The sequence below is a fragment of the Pholcus phalangioides genome, unplaced genomic scaffold (genome assembly GCF_987345545.1).
Source record: "Pholcus phalangioides strain wild (caught in Gottingen) unplaced genomic scaffold, Ppha-v1.0 ptg000008l_1, whole genome shotgun sequence".
NCBI lineage: Eukaryota > Metazoa > Arthropoda > Arachnida > Araneae > Pholcidae > Pholcus > Pholcus phalangioides.
In genome coordinates this window covers 45954416-45976613 of record NW_028301601.1, presented here as the reverse complement: position 1 = coordinate 45976613, position 22198 = coordinate 45954416, and the positions used below count along the sequence as shown (strand labels likewise).

At 39.1% G+C, this 22198-nt stretch overlaps 1 protein-coding gene across 1 annotated transcript; it reads right to left on the bottom strand.

Annotated features, from left to right (window-relative positions):
• Positions 1–556: 556 nt before the first annotated feature.
• On the bottom strand, positions 557–8275 carry LOC149084394 (uncharacterized). Its single transcript, XM_089235474.1, has 3 exons — positions 8199–8275; positions 6230–6456; positions 557–1665 (listed from the first exon to the last, which is right to left on the bottom strand). Exons 2-3 carry the CDS (start codon positions 6433–6435, stop codon positions 1593–1595), a joined length of 279 nt encoding a protein of 92 aa, XP_089091600.1. The 5' UTR covers positions 6436–6456; positions 8199–8275; the 3' UTR covers positions 557–1592.
• Between the last annotated feature and the right edge of the window lie 13923 nt (positions 8276–22198).

Sequence of the window (22198 nt, the reverse complement as noted above, 5' to 3'; positions counted from 1 at the left end):
ATCTATGGGCAATTTATTAATCAGTGAGTTGTGCCAGAACTAAGTCTGAGTGCGTATCTAGTGTTGTGTCTGATGTTTCAGTGCTGCCATCTATATTTCAAAAGGGAAGTGAGTGAAGTGTAATTATTGAATTGCATCTGTATCGTTGCTCTCCGTGGCGAGACTTTTTAAAGGGGAGTACAATTACTTCTAGTCAGGTATGGGGGGGGGGCTATGATGTTGTTTAGACGGCCCTGTGGTTGAGTCAATGCTAGAAGAAAAAGAATCATAGTCAGATCCACTAAATTTCAGGGAGTGCCTGGTTACTCATGATCTGACAGGATTAATAGTAGAGTTCATTAACGCAATGCATTCCTGAATGCTCAAAATTTTCGTTAGAGGTATCCAAAAGCCGGATCCAGGCAGCAAAATTCTGCAGCGCAAAAACAGGTTTTCAGCGCGAAGTTTTTGCCCTGCGGAAATTTGCAGAGTTCTGCTAAGGAGGAATGTTTATCAGGTGCATAAGCGTTTTTTGTAACAAAAGTAATAGATACATAACAAGAATGTCACAAAAATACACAGAGAAATAAAACAGCCATATATATATGATGTGTTTCAGACATTTATTTCACATTCTTAAACATTAGACGTATGGAACAATGAACATTCAATGAATAGAGTGTGTCAGCGTACTCTTGGGGGAGTATGGTACTGTAGACATGTTTTTGGTGAAAGTTCGTCGCCATTTCTGCATGAGATTCCAGGCATTCCAGGACAGTCCAAACTGGCGTTACTTTTCAAATGTACTCGTGTGTTGCAGTTGAAGTGGGGGGGGGGGGGGACACGCAGTTAGTAAATAAAGCTGAGAATAAATTTCAGAAATTATCAACATGAAAAGTCAATTTCCTACGTGAAAGAGAATATGTGAATTCACAATCATCGAAATATCGATGAGAAATAGAAAAATGTCTGGTGTATATGAAACGCAACCTTTGAAGTTAAACCCACACACTAGCAGCGCTACGCAACTTCAACCAGCGAATGAACTGGTTTTGAGATCTGCTAGCGCAGATCGGGCTATTTCAGCACCTCCTAGAGATAGAAGGCCTTCGCACGCTGCTTGTGACGTGAATAAGTAGTCCATTTTCCCTCAGAATATTCAACAGGGAACAAAATTCCCTACTCATGCCAGTGTAATCGTTGTGAGGAAAAGAAATGAACGGGCTCAGAATTAGCGATTTCTACGCCCCACATGCAATCACTATGCAGTATTTGCGAGCCAATCAGAAAGATTCTACGCCAAAATAAGAAGAAACGAAATAGGATGCTGTGTTTCAAAACATGGCAAACTTGCTAGGTAGTTTGAATGACATTTATGGCAAACAGTGCAGAGGCCTTCTATCTGTAGGAGGTGCTGGCTATTTCCATGGTGGATTTTTCGTAGCCAGCCCCACAAAACCGGTTTTGCACGGCTTGTAGACCTTTCTTTATAATTTCTGAAATTTATGTTAATTTCTCATTCATTATATTATTATTCAGTTCCCCCCGCCCCCTTAAATCTTGACTTATCAGTTGTACTAGATATCAGTGGTCGTCGATCCTAAACGCGTTCATCAGTACCAATCACTTCCGCCGCCGCCGTATCCACCACCGTATCCTCCTCCTCCGTACGATTCTTTGTAAACCCTAAAACATCAAAATGATAATCAATGAATCAAACGTGTCGTCAGCAAACACCTTTTATGAAAGTATGAGTTAGATGAGTATGAGCTGATGACGAAATTTTTCGGACAAGGGGGGGGGGGGAGGGGATCAAAAATGGCTAAAAATTTGCTTACGTAATACTTGAACGGCCCCTAATGACTTAATTTTCATTTTGAATTAATTCAATAATGTTGCTGTTATAGTATACTTTTAATCGGAAAAATACATTTTAACAGTAATTTATTTAATCATAATGTTTTATTGGTGAAATATGCAGTTTACCTGAAAGTATTGTATTTATATATGTAGTCGTATTTTGTACTGAAATGAGACTAAAAGATGTACCACTTTCTAAAATATACCAAAAAATAAAAAAATGAAATTAGTATAAGTGGTCATTCAAGTATTATGTCAGTATCGGGGGGGAGGGAGTTCCGATTTGCTGACTTTTGATGAGAATGGAGTGAAGGGGGAGGGGCTGGGTTTCACGATGTGCTTACGTCCCTTTATAAAATATCATCAACCACCCTTTACAAAAATATGAAATATTCTTAATAGCATCTTACTCGGTATGCCAAAAACGAGAAAGACCTTCCGCTAGTTTGTGGCACCTGAACTAACATTCTTCCTATTAGTAAGTCCCCTACAGAATCACTTTAATGTTTCGCGGATCCCCAAGTGATCTGAAAATGTGTCCGGGCCGCTTAAATGCTCTGGAACTGCACCACGTATCACTCAAGTGATCCGTAATTACGCCGCGGGTCACTTAAGTAATTTGGGAATGTGCCGCGGATAACTAGAGTGAAGTAGAACCGCACCGGGAGCCGCTTAAGTGCTCTAAAACTGTGCCACACGTCCCTCAAGGGATGTTTAAATGTGCCGCGGATCGCTCAAGTGTTCTGGAACTGTGTCACGGGTCCCTTAAGTGATCTGTGAATGTGCGACGGACCTACTTGAGTGATCTAAAAATGTAATTTTTGATCGTCTGGGCCCAAGGGGATGCGTAAGCCCCCTCCCCCGCGCGTGTCTCTGATCCCACCAATATGCGTTAGGAGGTGGGGGGGGGGGGGAAAGGCAGACCTGACGAAATTTTGCTGACAACGGGGATTAGAGTTTTGCTGACGGGGGGGGGGGGTCAAAAACGGCTGAAAAATTTGCTGACATAATACTTGAACGGCCCCTAACGACTTTTTTCTTACTTACAATGTATATCTGAACCACAGAGGGTTAATAATGCTATTTGTGTTCACTCACCTGCATATTGGTACGATTTACCCGATACCTCTGGTCGATGTTTGAGTAGGAAGAGCTCATTTTGCATGTGCCCCTCAATTAATGCACACCAGTGCGTACGTATAGTGTATGTGTATGGGCACAAATACAAATATTGTACAAATACAAAGGCCATAACAAACAAAATGCCCAACGAGGTGGCTGAAAAGATGCCCATAAAAAAATATGGATGTCCAGAGAATATCTATCTAAACTCTTCAAAAAAACAGCAACCCAATAAGAGCAATAAAAAACTAATAATTACGATAAAATATAGATACACTGCCCATAAAAAAGATTATGGTTGTCTTAACTAAGTATCGCTGGCTTCTCGATTTATCATAATATGTTTATCGTATTTCTTTCTTAAACGTGTCAATTGTATTAGAGTTCACTACCCCCTGGGGTAAGCTATTCCATTTATTCACAACCCTATTAGAGAAAAATTCCCGGCGACACCACAACCTAGAATTGCCCATTACTAAACGATACTGGTTGTTTCCTTATAGATGCAGTTGATTGACGGTGGTGTGGTACATTACTCATGGTAAATTTTATCCATCCCGTTGAAAATTTTAAACACTTTAATCCCCCCCCCCCCCGTCCCGGACACCTGTGCTCTTCCAATGTAAGCATATTCAAAATTTCAATTCTTTCTTCATAAACTCCGTGGGCAAATCAGATCACTCGTAGCTCTTCTCTGATCTGGTGATGCACCCCGTCGACAACGTTAATGTCTCTCTGTTAAGTATGGTCTCCAAAACCTTACGGCATACTCCAATCCAGGACAAACTAAGCCTCGGAAAAGTGGAAAAATCACTTTAGGACAACGCGAAGAGACCTTCTTAAGAATGAAACCGAGTATCATATTCGATTTTTGACCGCCGCTGAACAGTCTTCAGAAAACCAATGACGCTCGTCAATAAAAATACCCAGATCGGTGATCCCAGTTGCATCTACAATAATAACACTATTCAACTCGTAAGTGAAACGTTGATTGTTCGAACCGAAATGGGCTAACACGCACTTGTCAAAGCTAAAGATCATGCTCAGCCCATGCTGCAATCATATTCAAGTTCGCCCTTAGCTTCTTCCTTTCGCAACATTTCCAACATTTCACAACTTCCTTTCGCTTCGATTTCCTACTGCCCCTATAAGCTTCGTGTCATCTGGTGAATTTCCACGCAATCCCATCGATACCATGATCGAGTTTATCGATAAAAAGTGAAAAAAAGGAATGGAATCAAGCTTCCTTGAGGGACTCCTCTTTTAGCACCTGTCCAGTAAGGAAATTCCCCGTTCACCATAGCGCTGTAACCCATCTCACAACCACGATTCTGTCCAATTCAGCAAGTTGCCCCCAATCTCATGTAAACGCTTCACGAGTTTACCATGTTGGACCCTATTGAATGCCTTCTGGGAAACAAGATGCACAATGGCGGCGTTTTGCTTTTTTCCCAAAGCCTTAGTCACAGCCGTAGTTAGCCTCGGTTAATCATATAAGCAAAGGAGGCTGGTTACACATGACTTCAATAGTAGGTTTTTGTAGCCGCACAAAAACCTACTACTGACTTTCCCTTCCTGAAAAAATGCTGGTTTTCCGACATCATATTATTTTCGTCTATCCACTTCATCAATTTATTTTTGATGATAATTTCCAAAATTTTCGAGAGGGAGCTTGTCAAACTCACGGGATGATAATTCGCGACACGTTTTCTCTACTACCATTTTTAAATATTGGAACAACATTAGCAAGCTTTCAATAACCTGGGACGATACCTTCAGCAACACTACTCCTGTAAATCTGCGTAACTGGCTTCAGCAATTCATTAGCACATTCCCTAAGGACCCTAGGAAAAATGTCATCTGGTCCTGGTGCTTTGCTTGCACCTATATTTTTTAGAAGTTTTGGACTTCCCCCATATCTTCCATCCGCATCTTCCACATGAATTTCTTGAGGGCCCTGTCACACCAGTACTTTGAATACCGTCTTCACTATTAAAGACCGACCCGAAAAAGTCATTGAAAACACTTCACATGCCTAAATTGTTCTTTATCCTCTCTAGGCCCTCCTATCGAGTGGGGAGCCATTTACATCCATTACTGACGTACATGAAAAATGATTTTGGGTCAGAGCCAATATTATTTGCCAACCAAGATTCAACTTCCTTCGGTGGTACACATGTAGGGTGCTCAACCCTTAGGAGTGTGCGAGCCGTTTCATTTGTTTGAAAAAGTGTCGCGGACGAATTAAGTAATATGAAAATGTACCGCTGGCAGCTCGTGTGATCTAGAACTGTGCCGTGCCTCATCTGAGTGATGTGAAACTGCACCACAGGCCACTTAAGTGCTATGTAACTGTGTCGCTGTTTACTCAAGTAATCTGTAAATATGCCGCGGGCCGCTTAAGTGCTCTTGAATTATGCCGGGCTCTTAAAGTGATTTGGAACTGTGCAATGGGTCACTTTAGTTATCTGGAAATGTGCCGCTTAGATATTAATTTTTACAGAATTAATGTTTAAGGTCGCGGGCCGCATCAAATTAATCCGAAGGCCGCATTAGGCCAGCGGGCTATGGATTGAGCGTGTATGGCATACGTGAAGTTCTTGCCAAAGAGAACGTTTTTGATGTAGAAACCGAGATCTGGATGAACACATGCAACGTGTATTCCGAGATAAAGTTCACAGCTGGTGTCAACTCAAAAACGTCGTTGTGCAAAGTGAAAAATTTGAAAAATAATCTGTGGCTAAATGCAGGATGTCAAAAAATACAGGATATCGGCGCTGCAACTACATCAAACCGAAAAAGAAACAGTATGTACTACCATCTTATGAAGACATGGCTGAAAGTAACATTCAGCAAGGATGAAGAGTGGAATGCTTTTAGTGAAAAAATGGTAGATGTCATAATTTATTTAGGAATTCCATTCCTAACAAATTTTCATCTTTATATCCTGTAGCCTCTCAAACATCAATGTAATATCATATGATGTTCTAATCGAATAAACCAATTCCTACTTGATTGTCACTCAGTAACCTTTACTACCTCAGCCCTAATAAGCAAGCATAATCCCGTGATTATGCTTGAATTTCCGAAATGTGCATTTTTCATAGAAAATCGTGCAACTCCGGAATCTCGCGCAAGTCGGGGTATTACTGCACTCGTCATAAACAAGAATGAAACAACATGTCGTCACAGATAGCGCCAAAACGAAAAATAATTTTAATACTGATCACATTCAGTAAATGCCACCACGATACTGTATTATACTCACGGATACGGTTTGTAACTGTCTTTGGCTATCGTGAACTTGAACGGTATCGGTAATGGAAGAGGAACGAATCTAGGCTTGAGGGCCTTGACCAGGACAGCGGCTGCGAACAGCTTCTTGATCTTTCCGGCTTCTGAAATTTGCACCGCTAGGCTCAACAGCATCAGCGTCCCCAGCGTCACCGCCATCAATTTCTTTGAGTTTGCCATTTTGATGAGAACTTTCAATATCTATAGATTAATTTAATTAGAATGTCTTTGAATATTTCTGAAAATTATTTCTCGAATAAATCTCTGTATGAACTAAAGATTTCATTCAATAAATTTAAAAATTACACAGGAAATTACGAAATTTAAAATTTTATGAAATAGAAGTACTTCAAAAAATCGTTTACAATCGATAAGAATTGCTATTTTATTGCAAGACAATTTTTTATTATTTTTAATTGAATTTAATGATTTTTTTAAAAAAAATTTTAAAAATTTTCTTTTAATTGAAACAGATTCAAGTCCTAAGAGATTAGAACGAATTTAAAGTAAGAGATTAAGCTTAAAAAATTTCACTGATTGCAAATTTTCCCGAAATTTCAAAAAAAGTATTAAAATTTTCTAAAATAATATTTCAGTTGATTTCCAATTCCAAAATTTCTGAAAAGAAATATCTTCAAAAATGCATAAAAATAAAACTTCTAAGAAATGAGTTATTTCAAAAAATTTATAACAAAATCGATTCTTTCAAAGAAATTTTAATTTCTATAAACATGATTTTGTTTTCTAAATTTTTGATTTAATGGTTGCTAATCGAAATGCAAATTACTAAAAAAATGAATTCCCTCAAAAATTCTTATAATTACTGAAAAAAGGAATTAATTTCTTTCAAAATTGTAAAAATTTAAAAAAAAAGGTTACGTTTCGAAGAAAACGATTAATTTTTTCTTTTAATACTGAAAATTTCTGCAACAAAATTCTTAGTTTTTCAAAAATATTTTTTTTAAACTCCCAACAAAATTAATTCTTTCAAAACGCTTTAAATATCTAAAAAAATTCTTTTCTATTCCTAAAAATTTGTAGAAAATTGATCCATTTCCAATTCCTAAAATTTTTATAAAAAGAATAGTTTTTTAATTCTTAAAACTCCATGTTTCCTCTAAAATTTCGAAAAAAATCAATGCTGTCAAAAAAATTTTAAATTTCTAAAACAATTGAATGTTTGAAAAATTCCGAGCAAAATCGATTCCTTAAAAAATTCTTAAATAATTTTTTGGAGCTCCTAAAAAATTTCTAAAAAAAAAGTTCCTCTTTTTTAATCCTAAAATTTCTAAATGAATCTATTGTTTCAAAAATTCATAAAATTTCTTAAAAAATTATATTGTTCAAATTTTTTTGAAAATTTCCTGAAAAACTAATATTTTCAAAATGTTAAATGTTCTTTAAAAAACCAGTTCCGGCAAAAGATTCTAAAATTTCAAAAAAATAGATTCATTCAAAAGTTCTAAGAAATTTATTAATTGAATAATCTCTAAAAAAGTTGATTCATTCAAAAAATTTTGAGAAAACTGATTGTTTCAAAAATTTGATTCATTCAATAGTTTTTAAAAAATTGATTCATTCAATGATTTTTATAATACAAATACAATACAAAAAACAACGCCCCAACAGGCAAAATGCCAACGAGGAGGCTGATAAAAGATGTCCATAATCAATTTTTGAAAAATTGATTCATTCAATAATTTCTAAAAAATTGATTCATTTAATAATTTTTAAAAATGCATTCATTCAATATTTTCTAAAAAAAAATTTCTGAAAATTTTGAGAAAATTAATTCTTTTAAAGTTTTCAAGTGCATTATTTCAAAATTTCCAAAAATTGATAACATTAAAAAAATCTTAAATTTTTCCTACTGTGTCAGCTTTTCCATAAAAAAAAGACATTTGATCTAATACTAGTGTATTGCATAATACTGATAATCCTACCTGACGCAGTATGAAAATCCCTTCAAATCACATGTAACAAGGACCACTCCGAAGACACTTACACTAAAATATAAGACGAAACTTTCGATTTCATTTGGCCTTATATACTTCTGTGCGCCTATATAATGTATAAAATAATAATAATAATGAGGGAAAAGAAGAGGATTTTTTTGGGGGCTTGGCCTCTTTGTAGATGGACGTCCCGTGAAATTATTACATGTATTTTAAAAAATATACAATAAAATAGAAGAAGAAGAGAGAGTCGAGGCGACGCAACTCGAGGTTTGACCCACTTGCATGGTAATAGTGGGTTACCCCAGGGGGCAAATGTCTAAAAGGTGCTTTCTCCATCCTAAAAAAAAGGGGGGCAAACGAAAGGGAATTACCCGAAATTGATGGGTTGAAATTCACTTTCACTGTAAGTGTTGTTGTTGCTGCTGCTGTGTTTGGAGATGAGAATAAAAGGAGGTTTTTGTCTTCTTCTTCCTCGTTCTTTGCATATTTCGGATGGATATGGAATTCTTAGCTAAACGTCCTATATATATATATATATATATATATCCATGGCCCTCACGTGGGGAGAGTTGACAGGGCATTCTCGATCTGGTGGGAGGGAGGGGGGGACGATAATCGGCATAATTATGTACCAATTTTTATTTGATAAATATTTTGTGAAATCAATATGCATACTGCCTCATAATCGACTCACGGTTTTCAAAATGGGGTAGTAAGAATTCTGTGACAGCTATTAAAGTCATTCTTGCGGAATATAAATGTGCGAAGCCGGGGATTCCAGTTACGTCATTCGTGTTTCAAGGGGTTGTACAGTTATTAAAATAAAATAAAAATTAACTTTTTAATATCGTCCCCGTGTGCCCAAAAACCAAATTACGAAAGTTGTTTCCCTGTTTTTCCTGATGGCAACCAAAAAAATTTCCACGTTTCTTAGTTCAATATTCGCAGAGATATCTGAATTTTCAAATATCGGAGAGAAGTTTGGAAAGAAGCGTCGTTTCCTCCGATTTTTGACTTCAAATATCTCAGTGAATATTGCGCTTAGAAACGTGGAAATGTTTTTGTTGGCATTAGGAGAGACAGGGCAACAACTTTCTAATTGGGCTTTTGGTCACACAGGAACGGTATTAAAAAGTTAATTTTTTTACCCCTTGGCAACATGAATGACGTAGCTGAAATTCCTGATGACGATAGATATGGTCAAGTTTATCGGTATGTCGAAATTATGCATAAACATGTTATAACGGTAGCCGTGGGTACGTTGATCCATATGTAGAGCTGTTGAGAAGTTTATCGGGTTTATCGGTATGTCAAAGGGCACAAGACAATTAGAAGTACCGGTACGAACAAGTTTATCGATATGTCAAAGGGCACAAGACAGCAAGACAGCTATGGACAAGTTTATGAATACGTCGAAGGAGCACAAGGCAGTTGGAACGGCAGCTGGCGACAAGTTTATCGATATGTGGAGCTGTGGATAAGTCTATCGGTATGTCAAATAGGCACACTATAAGGCAATTAGAACGACAGCAGTGGACAAGTTTACGTCCATACACACCCGAATATTTCGTTTTCAGCAGAATAACGAATATTCTAATCTCGAAAAACCGGGCCAATCGACCGTCAGGTGACACCAACAGCTTCAAGCCATGTCTTATCCCTACATATATCCAGTTTTAACTTGGATTCCCGAACTCTGGCTTACTATGACGGAGCTTCAATACTCACCAGACATCTCACATCCAGGGCCGCAACTAGATGCTTCGTCAGCCGGGACAAGCACGCATTTTGGCGTCCCCTCATAATGTCGAAGGCGAGGTTAAAGTGTGAAATTTGCGCCCCCTCTAGTCCGGCGCCCGGGGCACCAGATCCGCCGGCACCCCCCCCCCCCCTTTCCACCAAGTTGCGGCCTTTCTCACGACCAAATTCTACATTAAATTTGTTGGTTTCTTCACATATCCGTTTCACGGGCCACTCCAATCATCTCAAGTGGGTCATCAATCCATCTTCCGGTTCCATAGGGGCCGTTCAAGTATTACGTCATCATCGATGGGGGGTGGGGAGGGGGTTTCCGATTTTCTGACTTTTGATGACAAGGGGGAGGGGGTCAAAAATGACCAAAAAAATTGCTTATGTAATACTTGAACAGCCCCATACATTCCGTATTTTGTCAGAATAGCCACACTAATTATGCACGGGATTAATTTCGTGAAAACTTTCAGTTTCTAGCAAATCGTTTCGGGTCATAATTAGCTTCGCTGATATAACAACCAATTATATGCTACTGTAATTTAATCTCATCCTTCCATTATGGCTTCCTAGTCTTTTCATATCTACTTAAGATGTATATAGTCATCAAGAGCGCGTGCTTATTATAGAAAAATCCAATTACGGCCAGACAGTCATTAACGACCTTCAATTCGAACCCTAATCCAGCAATTACCAACATTTTTTTTCTTTCATACATACAATATTTGTATTTATAGTATATTTCTTTCGATAGTTTGAATCCATCTTTTGACGCAATGATGGATTCAGGCTCGTATAAGAAAAAAAAAATAAAATTTATGATTTTTCTTTTTCAGGTCTGTCCACTAATGGTCAAGAAAAGAAATGGACAAAAAGAAAGCAATAGAAGGTTTTTTTTATATACTATTATTATTATTATACGAGGCTATTTTGCTTTCTAAAAATGAATTCTACATGAAAGAAAGCGATGTTTGAATCGTTCTTTTTTTGGAATCCAAACGCGTACGAAAATAGCTCCAATTGCCATCAATGCGCATGTCAGTTTTTTCATTGGTTTTTTGATTATTTTATAGAAAGAGATAAACACATTATCACGGCCTCGGTTTTTAATTGACGATTTGAAAGCGATGAATAAAAAAGAAACAAGTTTTTTTGAAATTGATGGCTGTATCAGCTATTTTTGTATCAAAAGCGTACTGCGAATGCAGATTTATGATATTGAACTTGTGTGAACGCGTATCGCGCATCGTATTTGAAATTATTGAATTCCGAAATCTCACCCACAAACGATCGAATGATCACATGCTTATGGACGTGTCCACAGCTCCACAAAGCTATGAACTTGTCCATAGCTGCACGTACCGATGAACTTGTACACAGCTGTCGTTCCGTTCTGTGTTGCGCCCCGTTTGACGTGCTCATAAACTTGCCTACAGTTCCACATACCGATAAACTTATTCACAGCTCAACATACCGACAAACTTGTTCACAGCTCCGCATAATACCAATGAACTTGTTCACAGCTCCACATAATACCAATGAACTTGTTCACAGCTCCGCATAATACCAATAAACTTGTTCACAGCTCCACATGCCGGTATACTTGTCTACCGCTGGCGTTATATCTCTCTGGTGCCCTCCCAGCCCCCACATCCTTGAACCGGGCTCCTTTTCTGAGATCTTTGGTCAGAAGAGTGAATTGGAATATAATAAACTTTTTTTGAATATTAGAATATAATGAACTTACACTGTAAAAAATAATAATTAATATATTTGTCTAGGGCCTGGGGTGGAGCCCACCAGCCCCCTTTACATACTTATGAACTTGTCCGCAGCTGTCATTCTAACAGTCGTGCGTGCCCCATTTGACACACTCATAAAGTTGTAACCTCAACTGTCTTGAGCCCCGTTTGACATAATCATAAACTTTTCCACGGATTCAAAAAGTGATAAACTTGTCAACACACAGCTCCACATACTGATACACTTGTCCAGTCCACAACTGTAGCTATATCTTTTCTGTACCCCGCTTGATCAGAGGCAAATTTAATGACGGGCTCACCGGGCACGTGACCTGGGCTCCGACTTCTGAAGGGCCCGCAAAACCCCAACACTACCGTTTTTCTAATTTAAGTAGGGGGGCGGCGGCAATATTTTCTTTTGCGCCAGGTACCTCAACCGATCTCAATCCGTCTCTGCCCTTGATATATGCATAAATGTCGTTCTAACTGTCGTGGGTCCCTTTAGCATATTGGTAGACTTTCCCTAGCTCCATCATACCGATAAACTTGACCACAGATATCGATCTATCTGTTTTATGTCGCCTTAGAGGGGAGTGGTTCTTAGGGGGCTGTGATTTGGATAAAAAGGTTTATTGAATATTTTCTTCTCTTTATTGATTGCAGCCGCAACAATTATAAATTAATGTTTCTTTGACACATGACTAATTCCTTGTCGTTTTTCCTGAGTCATGTTCACGACGGTATCAAATCTAAGAACCACATCGAGGTACCAATGTCAAAGTACCGCGAAATAGTTTAGGCAAAAATAATAGCATTTTTTCCTCAGCAGAAGTGGAAAGCAAGTACGATCGCCCTAATCGAAAAAGCACAACGGAAATTTATTTCTGCAAGCCAAAGCCAAGAGATGAGGTGTCGAAATATTGGTATAGGTGTTGTTATAAAATAGTATGTATATATTTATGCAAAAATGCATTCATCTTTTTAAGAATCGAAAAATTCAATTTTTTAACCTCTCTTTCAATTTTCCTGAATAATCAGTCAAAAAACATGTTGCAATTTGTTTTCCTATCTCGCAGTCCCAAAAATCCTCTTCCCGGTTAAGAACCGGTCTTAGACATACTCATAATCTTGTCTTCAGCTCCATATGCCCATAAAATTGTCCAGAGCTGTCGTTCTAACCGTCTTGTGCCACTTTTAAACTTACAACTGTTAAACATTTCCAAAGCTTCATATGCTAAATAAACTTGTGCCCAACTGCACAAGCTGATCCTGTGACATTCTTGGAAATGAAAAATTTTAAGTACCTCGTTGTACCTTTGCCGCATCTAATACGTAATATTTTAGTGTATCCTAAAGCGGGGGCGGGGCATCTACAAGTTTTTTGAATTGAAATTACAGAGTATGTGCGTCATCAGGACAATTGTACCCAAGCTCTGATATTTTCTGAGACTTAAATGCGATGTTTTCTCCTTAAAGTTCGGGCGTAAGGGACATTCTCCTGATTGTGGTTCTACTTCGAGGGTGCTCAATCTTTGGGAGAGTGCGGGCCACTTCATTGGTTTGAAAATGTGTTCCGGGCCACTTAAGTGATCTGCAACAGCATTGCAGGTAAATTAAGTTATCTGTAAATATGCCCGATTCACTTTGGTATTCTAGAAATTTACCGCGGGTCGCTTAAGTCCACTGGAATTGTGCAGCGGGTCACTAGAGTGATTTGAAAATATACCGTGGGCCATTTACATGATGTGCGGGCCACTTAAGGTATGTGACTTAGCAGCGCGCGGTACTTAAATGCTTTGGATCTGTTCCACGGGTCACTTGAGTGATGATGAGAGCAGGCCCCTTATGTGCTCGGGAACAGTGCCGCAGGTCGCAGAAGTGATCTGGAACTGCACCGCGAGGGAGGATACTTAAGTGGTTTAAAACTGTATCGCAGTTCATCCAAGTGATCTGCAAACATTCCGCGGGTCCCTTAAGAGATTTTTAAATGCCCCGTGGTTCTCATTTGAATAATCTGGAAATGTGCCGTTGGTAACTCGAATGATTCGTAAACGTTCCGCTCAGTTCATCCTTACAGAATTAAGTAGATGTCGCGAGGCCCACATCAGATGACTCCGAGGGTCGCATCTGGCCCCGCGGGTCACGGCTCGAGCAGCTTGTACGCTCTACTTCTAATGCGAAAGCTTTGAATCTCTTCTGACTTGAAAATGCTCACGTGCGTGCATGCCATGTGTACAATACATGCAAGACGGGATTTTTTCCTCATTGTGTAATTGCTAAACCGAATCACGGTCATGGGGATTCCTTTTTCAAGGCCGGTTACGAAAGTTGCTTCATTAACCGTGGTCCAATTCCAGCCGCCGATCTGATACGTGAGAAAGTGATATCCAAGTGCGAAACTTCCATTAACTCCATTTATTTCTTATTGCCCATGGTTTTTCCTCTTGTGATTTGAACGTTCATTTAAGGAGGAAAACGTATATATACACCACATATATATAACATTATTATTACTACTATCGAACAAGATACATTTATATGGAAGTTTTGCTCTCGTTTATCGAAGCAGGAACTCCTTTTTTTTTTATGAGGAAATAACCTTAGAAGTTCATGAAATTACATAAAAACGCATAAACTGGTTCAGTAGAACCCCCATGGCTAATGTAACCGTATTGCAGAGCAGTTCTCAGAATTTTGGCTCTCGGGGCTCCCTTGCCCTAGTGATCATTTTGGATGTGGCTGCTTTATCTTAACCGGCCTATCATTTACATGCGGTTCCCCTTTCTCTAGGGCAGTGGTTCTCAACCTTGGCAAATCCCCGAGGCCCGGTTTCATTAATTTTTGTGAGTGGAGGGCTCAGTCAAACCAGGCCCGTGGGGGAGTCATTCAAGTATTACGTCAGCATCGAGGGGAGGGTGGTTTCGGATTTGCTGACTTTTGATGACAAAAGTGGGGGGGAGAGGGGTTTGAAGGTTGCTTACGTCATCAACCACCCCTTTTTGAAGATATGAAATATTCTGCACTGCTGACGAAATTTTGCTGACGGGGGGAAGGGGGGTCAGTGTTTTGCTGACTTTTGCTGACAGGGGGGGAGGGGTCAAAAATGGCTGAAAATCTGATTACGTAACACTTGAATCGCCCCTAGCCAGAAATATCGTTCGGGTAGGGACCACTTTTATTTCGAAGGGGGGGGGGACCAAAGTGATACAGCAATAGATTTGGCTATCTTTTTCCCTGTTTTGCCATTTTCTCGCATTTCGGGGGGGGGGATCGGACGCCGAAGACCCCTCCCCCCTGCTACGGCCTTGAGTCAAGCACAAGACCAACGGAAAATGAATGATCATTCACGTCCAGGTATGAATGATGTCAGGACCCGGTACCCGGTCGCGGCCCGGTGGTTTAGAAACACTACTCTAGGGTGCACATAGAGCTGTACCCATGGCCCTCAGAGTCATCATCATCATCATGGTAAGGGGCCGTTCAAGTATTACGTAAGCAAATTTTTCGCCATTTTTGACCGCCCCCCCCCCTTGTCAGCAGAATTGCGTCATCAGCTCTGCCCTTCTGGATCCTAACTCATATTTTCATAAAGGGTGGTTGATGACGTAAGCATTATCCAAACCCCCCTCCTCCCTTGTCATCAAAAGTCAGCAAATCGGAAACCCCGCCCCCCCCTATCGATGATGACGTAATACTTGAACGGCCCCCTGAGGCATGTTTACATATCACCGCGGCACATTAACAGATCACTTAAGTGACTCACGCAATAAAAATGTACATTTTTATACGGTCCCCTTGTCCGCCAACTAAATTAATTTTTTTTTAAATATATAGTTGCCTTCTGTATCTCCTGAGGTTACTTTTTATAGCATAATAACAAAATCCGGCCATGACCCCCCGCTCTGTCCCCACATAAAAACGCAAGGGATATAAGCTGGTTATTCAAAAGAATATGGGTCATAGTGTGGGGAACATTTGAGGGAAAAAATCTGAATACCACGACACTGCTCCAGGTCACTCAATTGGCCTGCGGCACGTTTGCAGATCACTTATGTGACCCTTTTAAGACCGGACACACCCCGCTTCCTATTTCGAAAAGATCACTCACAGCGTATTTATGGATCACCGTGGCACAATTCCGGAGCACTCAAGCTATTCGCGACTCAATTCCATAGAACTTAAGCTATCCGCGGGACATTTACAGATCAATTGACTTAATTAATTGGCTTGTGACACGTTTGCAAATCAAAAAGTGATGCCGCACTCTCCCAAAAAGATTGAACACCCTTGCTCTAGATGGGGGAGGGGGACAATTTAAGTATCACATGAGCAGAATTTCAACCCTTTTTGACTTCCTCCCTACTTGTCCGCAAAGGTAAGTAGAGACCAGTCCCCTCTCCCTTGTCAGCAAACTTGAGTAAAATAATAGGTTCTCCCCAAACGGGGATGGGCGGGGGGGAGAGAGGAGTCGAACCCACTACTGAAGTTAGCATCTTTTTTTCGAACGGTGATGAATAAAGCCCGGATTATATGCACTAAAAAAGTGGCAAAATATGCACTTAAAAATATGCAAATATGCACTTAAAAATATGCAAATATGCACTTAAAAATGTAAAAATATGCACTTAAAAATGCAAAAATATGCACTTAAAAATGCAAAAATATGCACTTAAAAATGTAAAATAAGCACTTAAATTACAAAATGTGTACTGAAAATGCCAAAATATGCACTTAAAATCGCAAAATATGCCCAGAATAAGCACCAGAAATCTTGAAAAAGTAAAAAATTCCGAAATATGTACAAAAAATGAGAAAAATATGCATTAAAAAATCACCATGAAAAGAAAAACAGATGTGTTTTTAAAATGCACCTTTTGTATTTCTTAATGCATATGTATTTTTCATTTGCAAAAAAATATCCCCTCATATATATTTATATACCGCATATGCAAATAACTTCTACATATTTTTTATTCAGGCATTAATTTTCAGTTTGGTGTAGCTGCCCAATAACGAAAAAAAATTAACACTTTGACATATCCCTAGAATAGCCTTAGGCCGGTTTTTACACTATAAAAGTTTTCTAAAGGTCCTTTTATAAAACTTGAAAAATTCAACCAATAAGATTATCGGTTGCATTAGCTCAAATGTAACCTATGAGTTTTATATTGGTTGAATTTTTCAAGTTTTATAAAAGGGATTTTATAAAACTTTTATAGCGTAATCCCGGCCTTACAATAAAACGGTTAATATTCGTAAAATACTTTATAAATATGTATTAATTCACTAAATTTAACCTGCGGAGGAAAAAACCGATGTTATGAAAATATTATGAACAATATTCACTTGAAAAATTATAAAAAAAAATTGAGTGAGCTTAAATAAACCTTCAAAAATATGAAGTTATACTGAAAATTCTTTTATTTTATGCATTTATATGCATTAATGCTAAAAAAGGCCGAAATATTCGTATAATCCGGGCTTTAGTGATGAATGTTAGCCCAGAAAATGTCCAACATCTTTCAGATTTTTATAAAAGATCCGTTAGAGAGAGATCTTTTTTTTAATGTCAATGTCAACCAAGGCCCTCACGAAGCTGGCAAGGGTGGGGGCGGGGGCGTACATAGCATCGACCTTTGAGAGGGAAGGGGGGCACAAAAATTTCTTCCAGAGAAATTTTGAGTTACAACCATTCAAAAAGCGTTTAAATTAACAGAAATTGGTTAATAAGGGTATTTTGTTTCGATATTTCATTTTTTCTTTAATTTTTTGTCGGTTTGTGTGGGGGGGGGGGACTTAACTCGCACGGGACTTCCCTGAGCACCCCCTTCCCCTGTGGTATGCCTCTGGAATCTGACAGATCTCCAGCCCGAGGATCGGATCAATTACCGCAAGGAGTCCTTGCAATGCCGCAACTGGGTGGGGGGGGGGGAGCAGCCGGGTCTGGTGCCCCGGGCGCCGAATTACTTCGTAACCACGCCTTCAACATTGCACGGGGTGCCGAAATTCGATTCTGACCAAATATCTAGTTGCGGTCCCGGCTTTTTATAGCTTATATTTTATTCTCTTCGCTCCAGAGATTTTCTTGTACTTCATTTTTAACGGTTTTTAATGGTTTTAAATGGTTTTCATGATTCTTTTTCTAAGTTAAGACTTAAGGTATGCGTAAGGCTACATAACTCAAATGGTAATAGTAAAAATATCGGCACAAATCAATCAATTAATTAATTTTTTCATTTATTTTTCTTTTTAAAGGATATTTTGACATACACAAATCAATCGAAAATTTTTTTTTTTTTTTAATGGTTAGTTTTGTCTCAGGGTTGAAGAGGTTGTAGTCACAAGGGGTTCGTGGCCTTCGTTTTATAGGCACAAAAGGTTTTTAGACTTCATTTTGGAGCCACGTGGCATTTCATAGGCACAAGAAGCCCTGGCTTTCATTTCATAGGCACAAGAAGCCCTGGCCTTCATTTCATGGGCACGAAGGGTTTTTAGCATTAATTTCACAAGTACAAGGGATCCATGGCTTCCGTCCATACACACAAGGGGGTTCCATGGAATACGAAAGGTCAAAAACCTCTCCCGTAAGGTGACTTCCCACTCCCCGTCGAAGGGTCCCTCGAGTGGTTAATTTAGGGCAAACTGTTTATTGAGAAAATCTGATCTGAGCTCTTCAGAACCACATCTGCAAATGTTCGAATTTACAGATGAATAGGAGATAACAGATTAATGTGTCGCGGGATGAATAGCAGAAATAATAATAATCTGATTAAGCTTTCTTCACTTTTATCCATTTCCGGTTCCACAGATAATTCCAGTTTGAAAACCTCCCAACATAATAGCCTCTAGGTTGATATACGAGATGATGATAATGATGATCATCATGAGAGATGACCCGATTGCGATGATTGAATCATGAATGATATTCGCATTAATCACTCGAAAGTTTGATTATCAAATAAGGGGAAGATTCGACCTCTTAGGCTTATAAAGACAATAGTGTAAAAAGTATCCAGGAAATAGGAGGAAACATGTTTTTTTTTTTTTTTTTTTTTTTTTCATGTATTGAACCTACATTCTTCAAAGAAAGTTAATGATACGGATGTAAAGGAAAAGTGAAGGCTATTCATGACCGGAATATGGATATTAAATGACCGCTAGAGGAAAAATATAATGAGATAGATGTCCCACTCTTTTTTTTCTACAAGGGTTTAGATTACATTACTTGCTCACGTGCGTGTTCACGGCATACATACTTAATCCATGGCCCGCGGGCCAAATGTGTCCCTCGGAATCATCTGATGCGGCCCGTGACAAATAGACAAATCAGTCCACGATAGATTATCAAATCACTTAAGTAGATCACGGCGCATTTCCAAATCATTTTTTATATAATTATAATTATAATATTATAATAGGCGCAATTTGCCGCCTGGCAGTCGAGTGGTTAGGAAACTAGCTTCTCGCTGTGCAGGTCTGGGTTCGAATCCCGGTTCGGGGCATGGATGTTTACTAACACTAACAAATTCCCTGGATGGATCATGCTGATCCCTTGGGAATACGTGAGGGTCACGTTATATTTAAAAAAAATAAATAAAATAAAAATATTTATAATAATAAATAATTATAAATATATAGTAAGATTCATTATATATTTATATAATTTTTTTAGTGTATTTATATTATATTTGATTAAGCGTTTTTATCTAGATCATACGGTTTTTGGCACATTCCCGATCACTAAAATTGCCCGCGACACATTTCCATTCACTCAAGCGGCTCACGGCGCATCATCATATCACGTGAGTGACTCGCGGCACATTTCCAGGTAACTCAAGTGGCCCGCGGCACATTATCAGATCACCTTAATGCAGGGGGATTCAGTGCCGTGCAACACTAGGCAGGTGCAACAGGTGCACCCTCACTTCCACTTGGAAGGGGTCCAGGGGACTAAATGCAAATTCTTGCACAGGGCACAGGAATGGCTAGTTACGGCACTGCAGGGATTCTTAACATTTTTCAGCCGCGACTTAGAGAACTTACTACAGCACTTACAGGACAGCCTGTATGAAAAATATTCAGTAATTGACAGGAAAATCAAATATTAAACTAAGGAAGATATGCATGACATTGGCGATCATTGGACTTCACTGTCCACTATAAGAGTCAGCCAATGTAATCAAATAACATCGCTGTTAATGAAATTGTAGATATATATTATGTATATATATGCAGAATATATTCAAAAAGTAGCATTTTTGTTAAATTCAAAAAAAATTTAAATTCTTATCAAATATTTCTGATCAAAAACAAAACTGTTAGTTCCCGAATGTGAATATACACATGCAGGGAATAAATGCAAATTTGACTGTAATGGAAGTGTTAACTGCATTAACGTGATCAGGGCCGTAGTATGCTTTTTCGGGTCCCTGGGGCAGACATTTCCTCGGGATTCCTTTTTAAAATGGTTATTATGATGCAAAGCAAGTGCAAATTTGTAGGGTTCCATATTCAGCTCGGGGCACAGGTTGCCCCAGCCTGGTCGTGACCATTCTTAGATTTTAAGATCCCATTTGGAAACTTTTGAATTGACAGGATTTTAAAACGGCCGACTAGAGTAAACCTCTTAGTCAACAATGCATATAAGGTCACTTAGGACTAAAAAAATAATAATGATTTAAAATACCTTCTGGAACCGTATCATCACCTGAAATACATACACGGGTACCAAATTAATACTTTAGTTCCTGTTCTTGAAACGTTCTGCCCATAAACTGTCACGCGGAACTACAATCAGTTTACGTGCACATGGTTTTTAGACACCTGAGGACTGGGAATATAGATGGCAGTAAGTGAAACAACTTCATGGTGTTTTAACGGGGGGAGGGAGGGGGGGGGTCAGTAGGGCCTGAATCCAGGGACCCAAATTAAATTGGGGGATGACAAATTTTTGAAAGCTGACACGAATTCTGAAGTTCTTTCTTTCATACAGGATTCTGAATTTTTTTCTTTCACTAAATTTCCGATCATTTTTCATTCATTATAGAATTATTTTTCGTTAGAGTTCTGGGAAATAATTCTTCATTAATTCAGGAATTATCCCAGGTTTGTGTCACGACCCATGGGTCGAGAACTCCTGCCTTAGTGTAAAGGCGATCCATGGCCTTTATCTTATTGGCAAAGGAAATACTTGGCCTTCATGTTATTGGCATAAAAGGATCCGTGGAACACAACAGGTTTAGACAGAATACTTGCAACCCCGGGGAATTTTTTCTCCCATAACAGAACATGTTACTCCTTACTTGGAACTCCTTCCAAAGGGCGTTCTGAAGCCTATTCTGGTTGTTGCCAAAAACTGGATGTTTAGGTCTCGATTTTTGGTGAATATTCATCCCACTGATCGTCCCAATAAGGTTGTAGCTTTTTGATAGCTTGGAGCGGTAAAAACGTCAAGAATTTTGTCAGATGGTAACAGTGATTCTAAACAGAAGAAGGAGGCAAAAATTCATGAACGACAACCTTTATTCCCATCTGAAACAGTGGTTCTTAACCTGAGTTCCACACTCTTAAAGGGGGCCCTTGAATGAGGAAAACAATCAACTTATTGTTTTCGCATAATTTTTTTTTGTGTGCTGAATATTATTCTGCAAAGGGGTCCGTGGACCCTCACCATATTAGCAATGGAGTCCCGTCTTATTAGCACAAATGGTTAGTAGAACCATGTCCCCCACAAAGGGGGGGGGGCTGACAGGGCTCTAGCTCTGGGGCCCGGGACAGTTCTCATCATTTTTTGTTTTTTCACGCTATAAATTAACTACAGAAGGGGCCTGTGAAAAGTCTGACCGGGGAGGCCCTCAAAAGATTCCAGCCTGGGGGGCCCCTCTCCAGGATGTGGGGGCCATGAGTAGAACACAAAAGGTTAAGAACCCCTGATCTAAAAGGAGAAGACACTTTCCTGAAGTATCATGTACATCACCTCTTTTCTTCTTCTTAAGAAGTGCTTTGCCCGAAGTTACCAGCTCGTAAAACCAAATCACGTAAGAAATTTTTTTTTAAATCTTAACCAATTACTGAAAAGCCTTTAGGACCGTATTTGCGTTAAGGACAAGAAGATGGTGCACAAGGACTTTTTTTACCCATAAGGTTGTGCTCAGAACAGGGGTCTTCAACCAGCACCTCCTAGAAAAAAAAAAACCTCCACATGGGTTGCCAAGTTCATCTGTGGAGTCATGAGAGCTGTCCGATAAGACCATGGGCGGAGATACGGGGGGGGGGGGGGGGCGTGAGGCGGGAATTGCCCCCCCCCCAGCGTCAAAGGTGAAGTTGACTGATCTCATGTATATATGCATATATGAATTGACATCATCATCATCGTTTCCCCCCCCCCCCCAGACTACCAAGTCTATCTCCGCCTATGGATAAGACTATCAAGCAAGGTTTGCTGCATTTTAAACCCCAGCAACCTATTTCATTTCTTCTTATTTCAGCGAAGAA

Excerpts from the sequence above, each read along its gene's own strand:
- LOC149084394 (XM_089235474.1), bottom strand. The coding sequence starts at position 6,435 with ATGGCAAACTCAAAGAAATTGATGGCGGTGACGCTGGGGACGCTGATG. Across the intron at positions 1,666-6,229 it reads GACAGTTACAAACCGTATCC|GGTTTACAAAGAATCGTACG; the intron begins GTGAGTATAATA and ends TTGATGTTTTAG.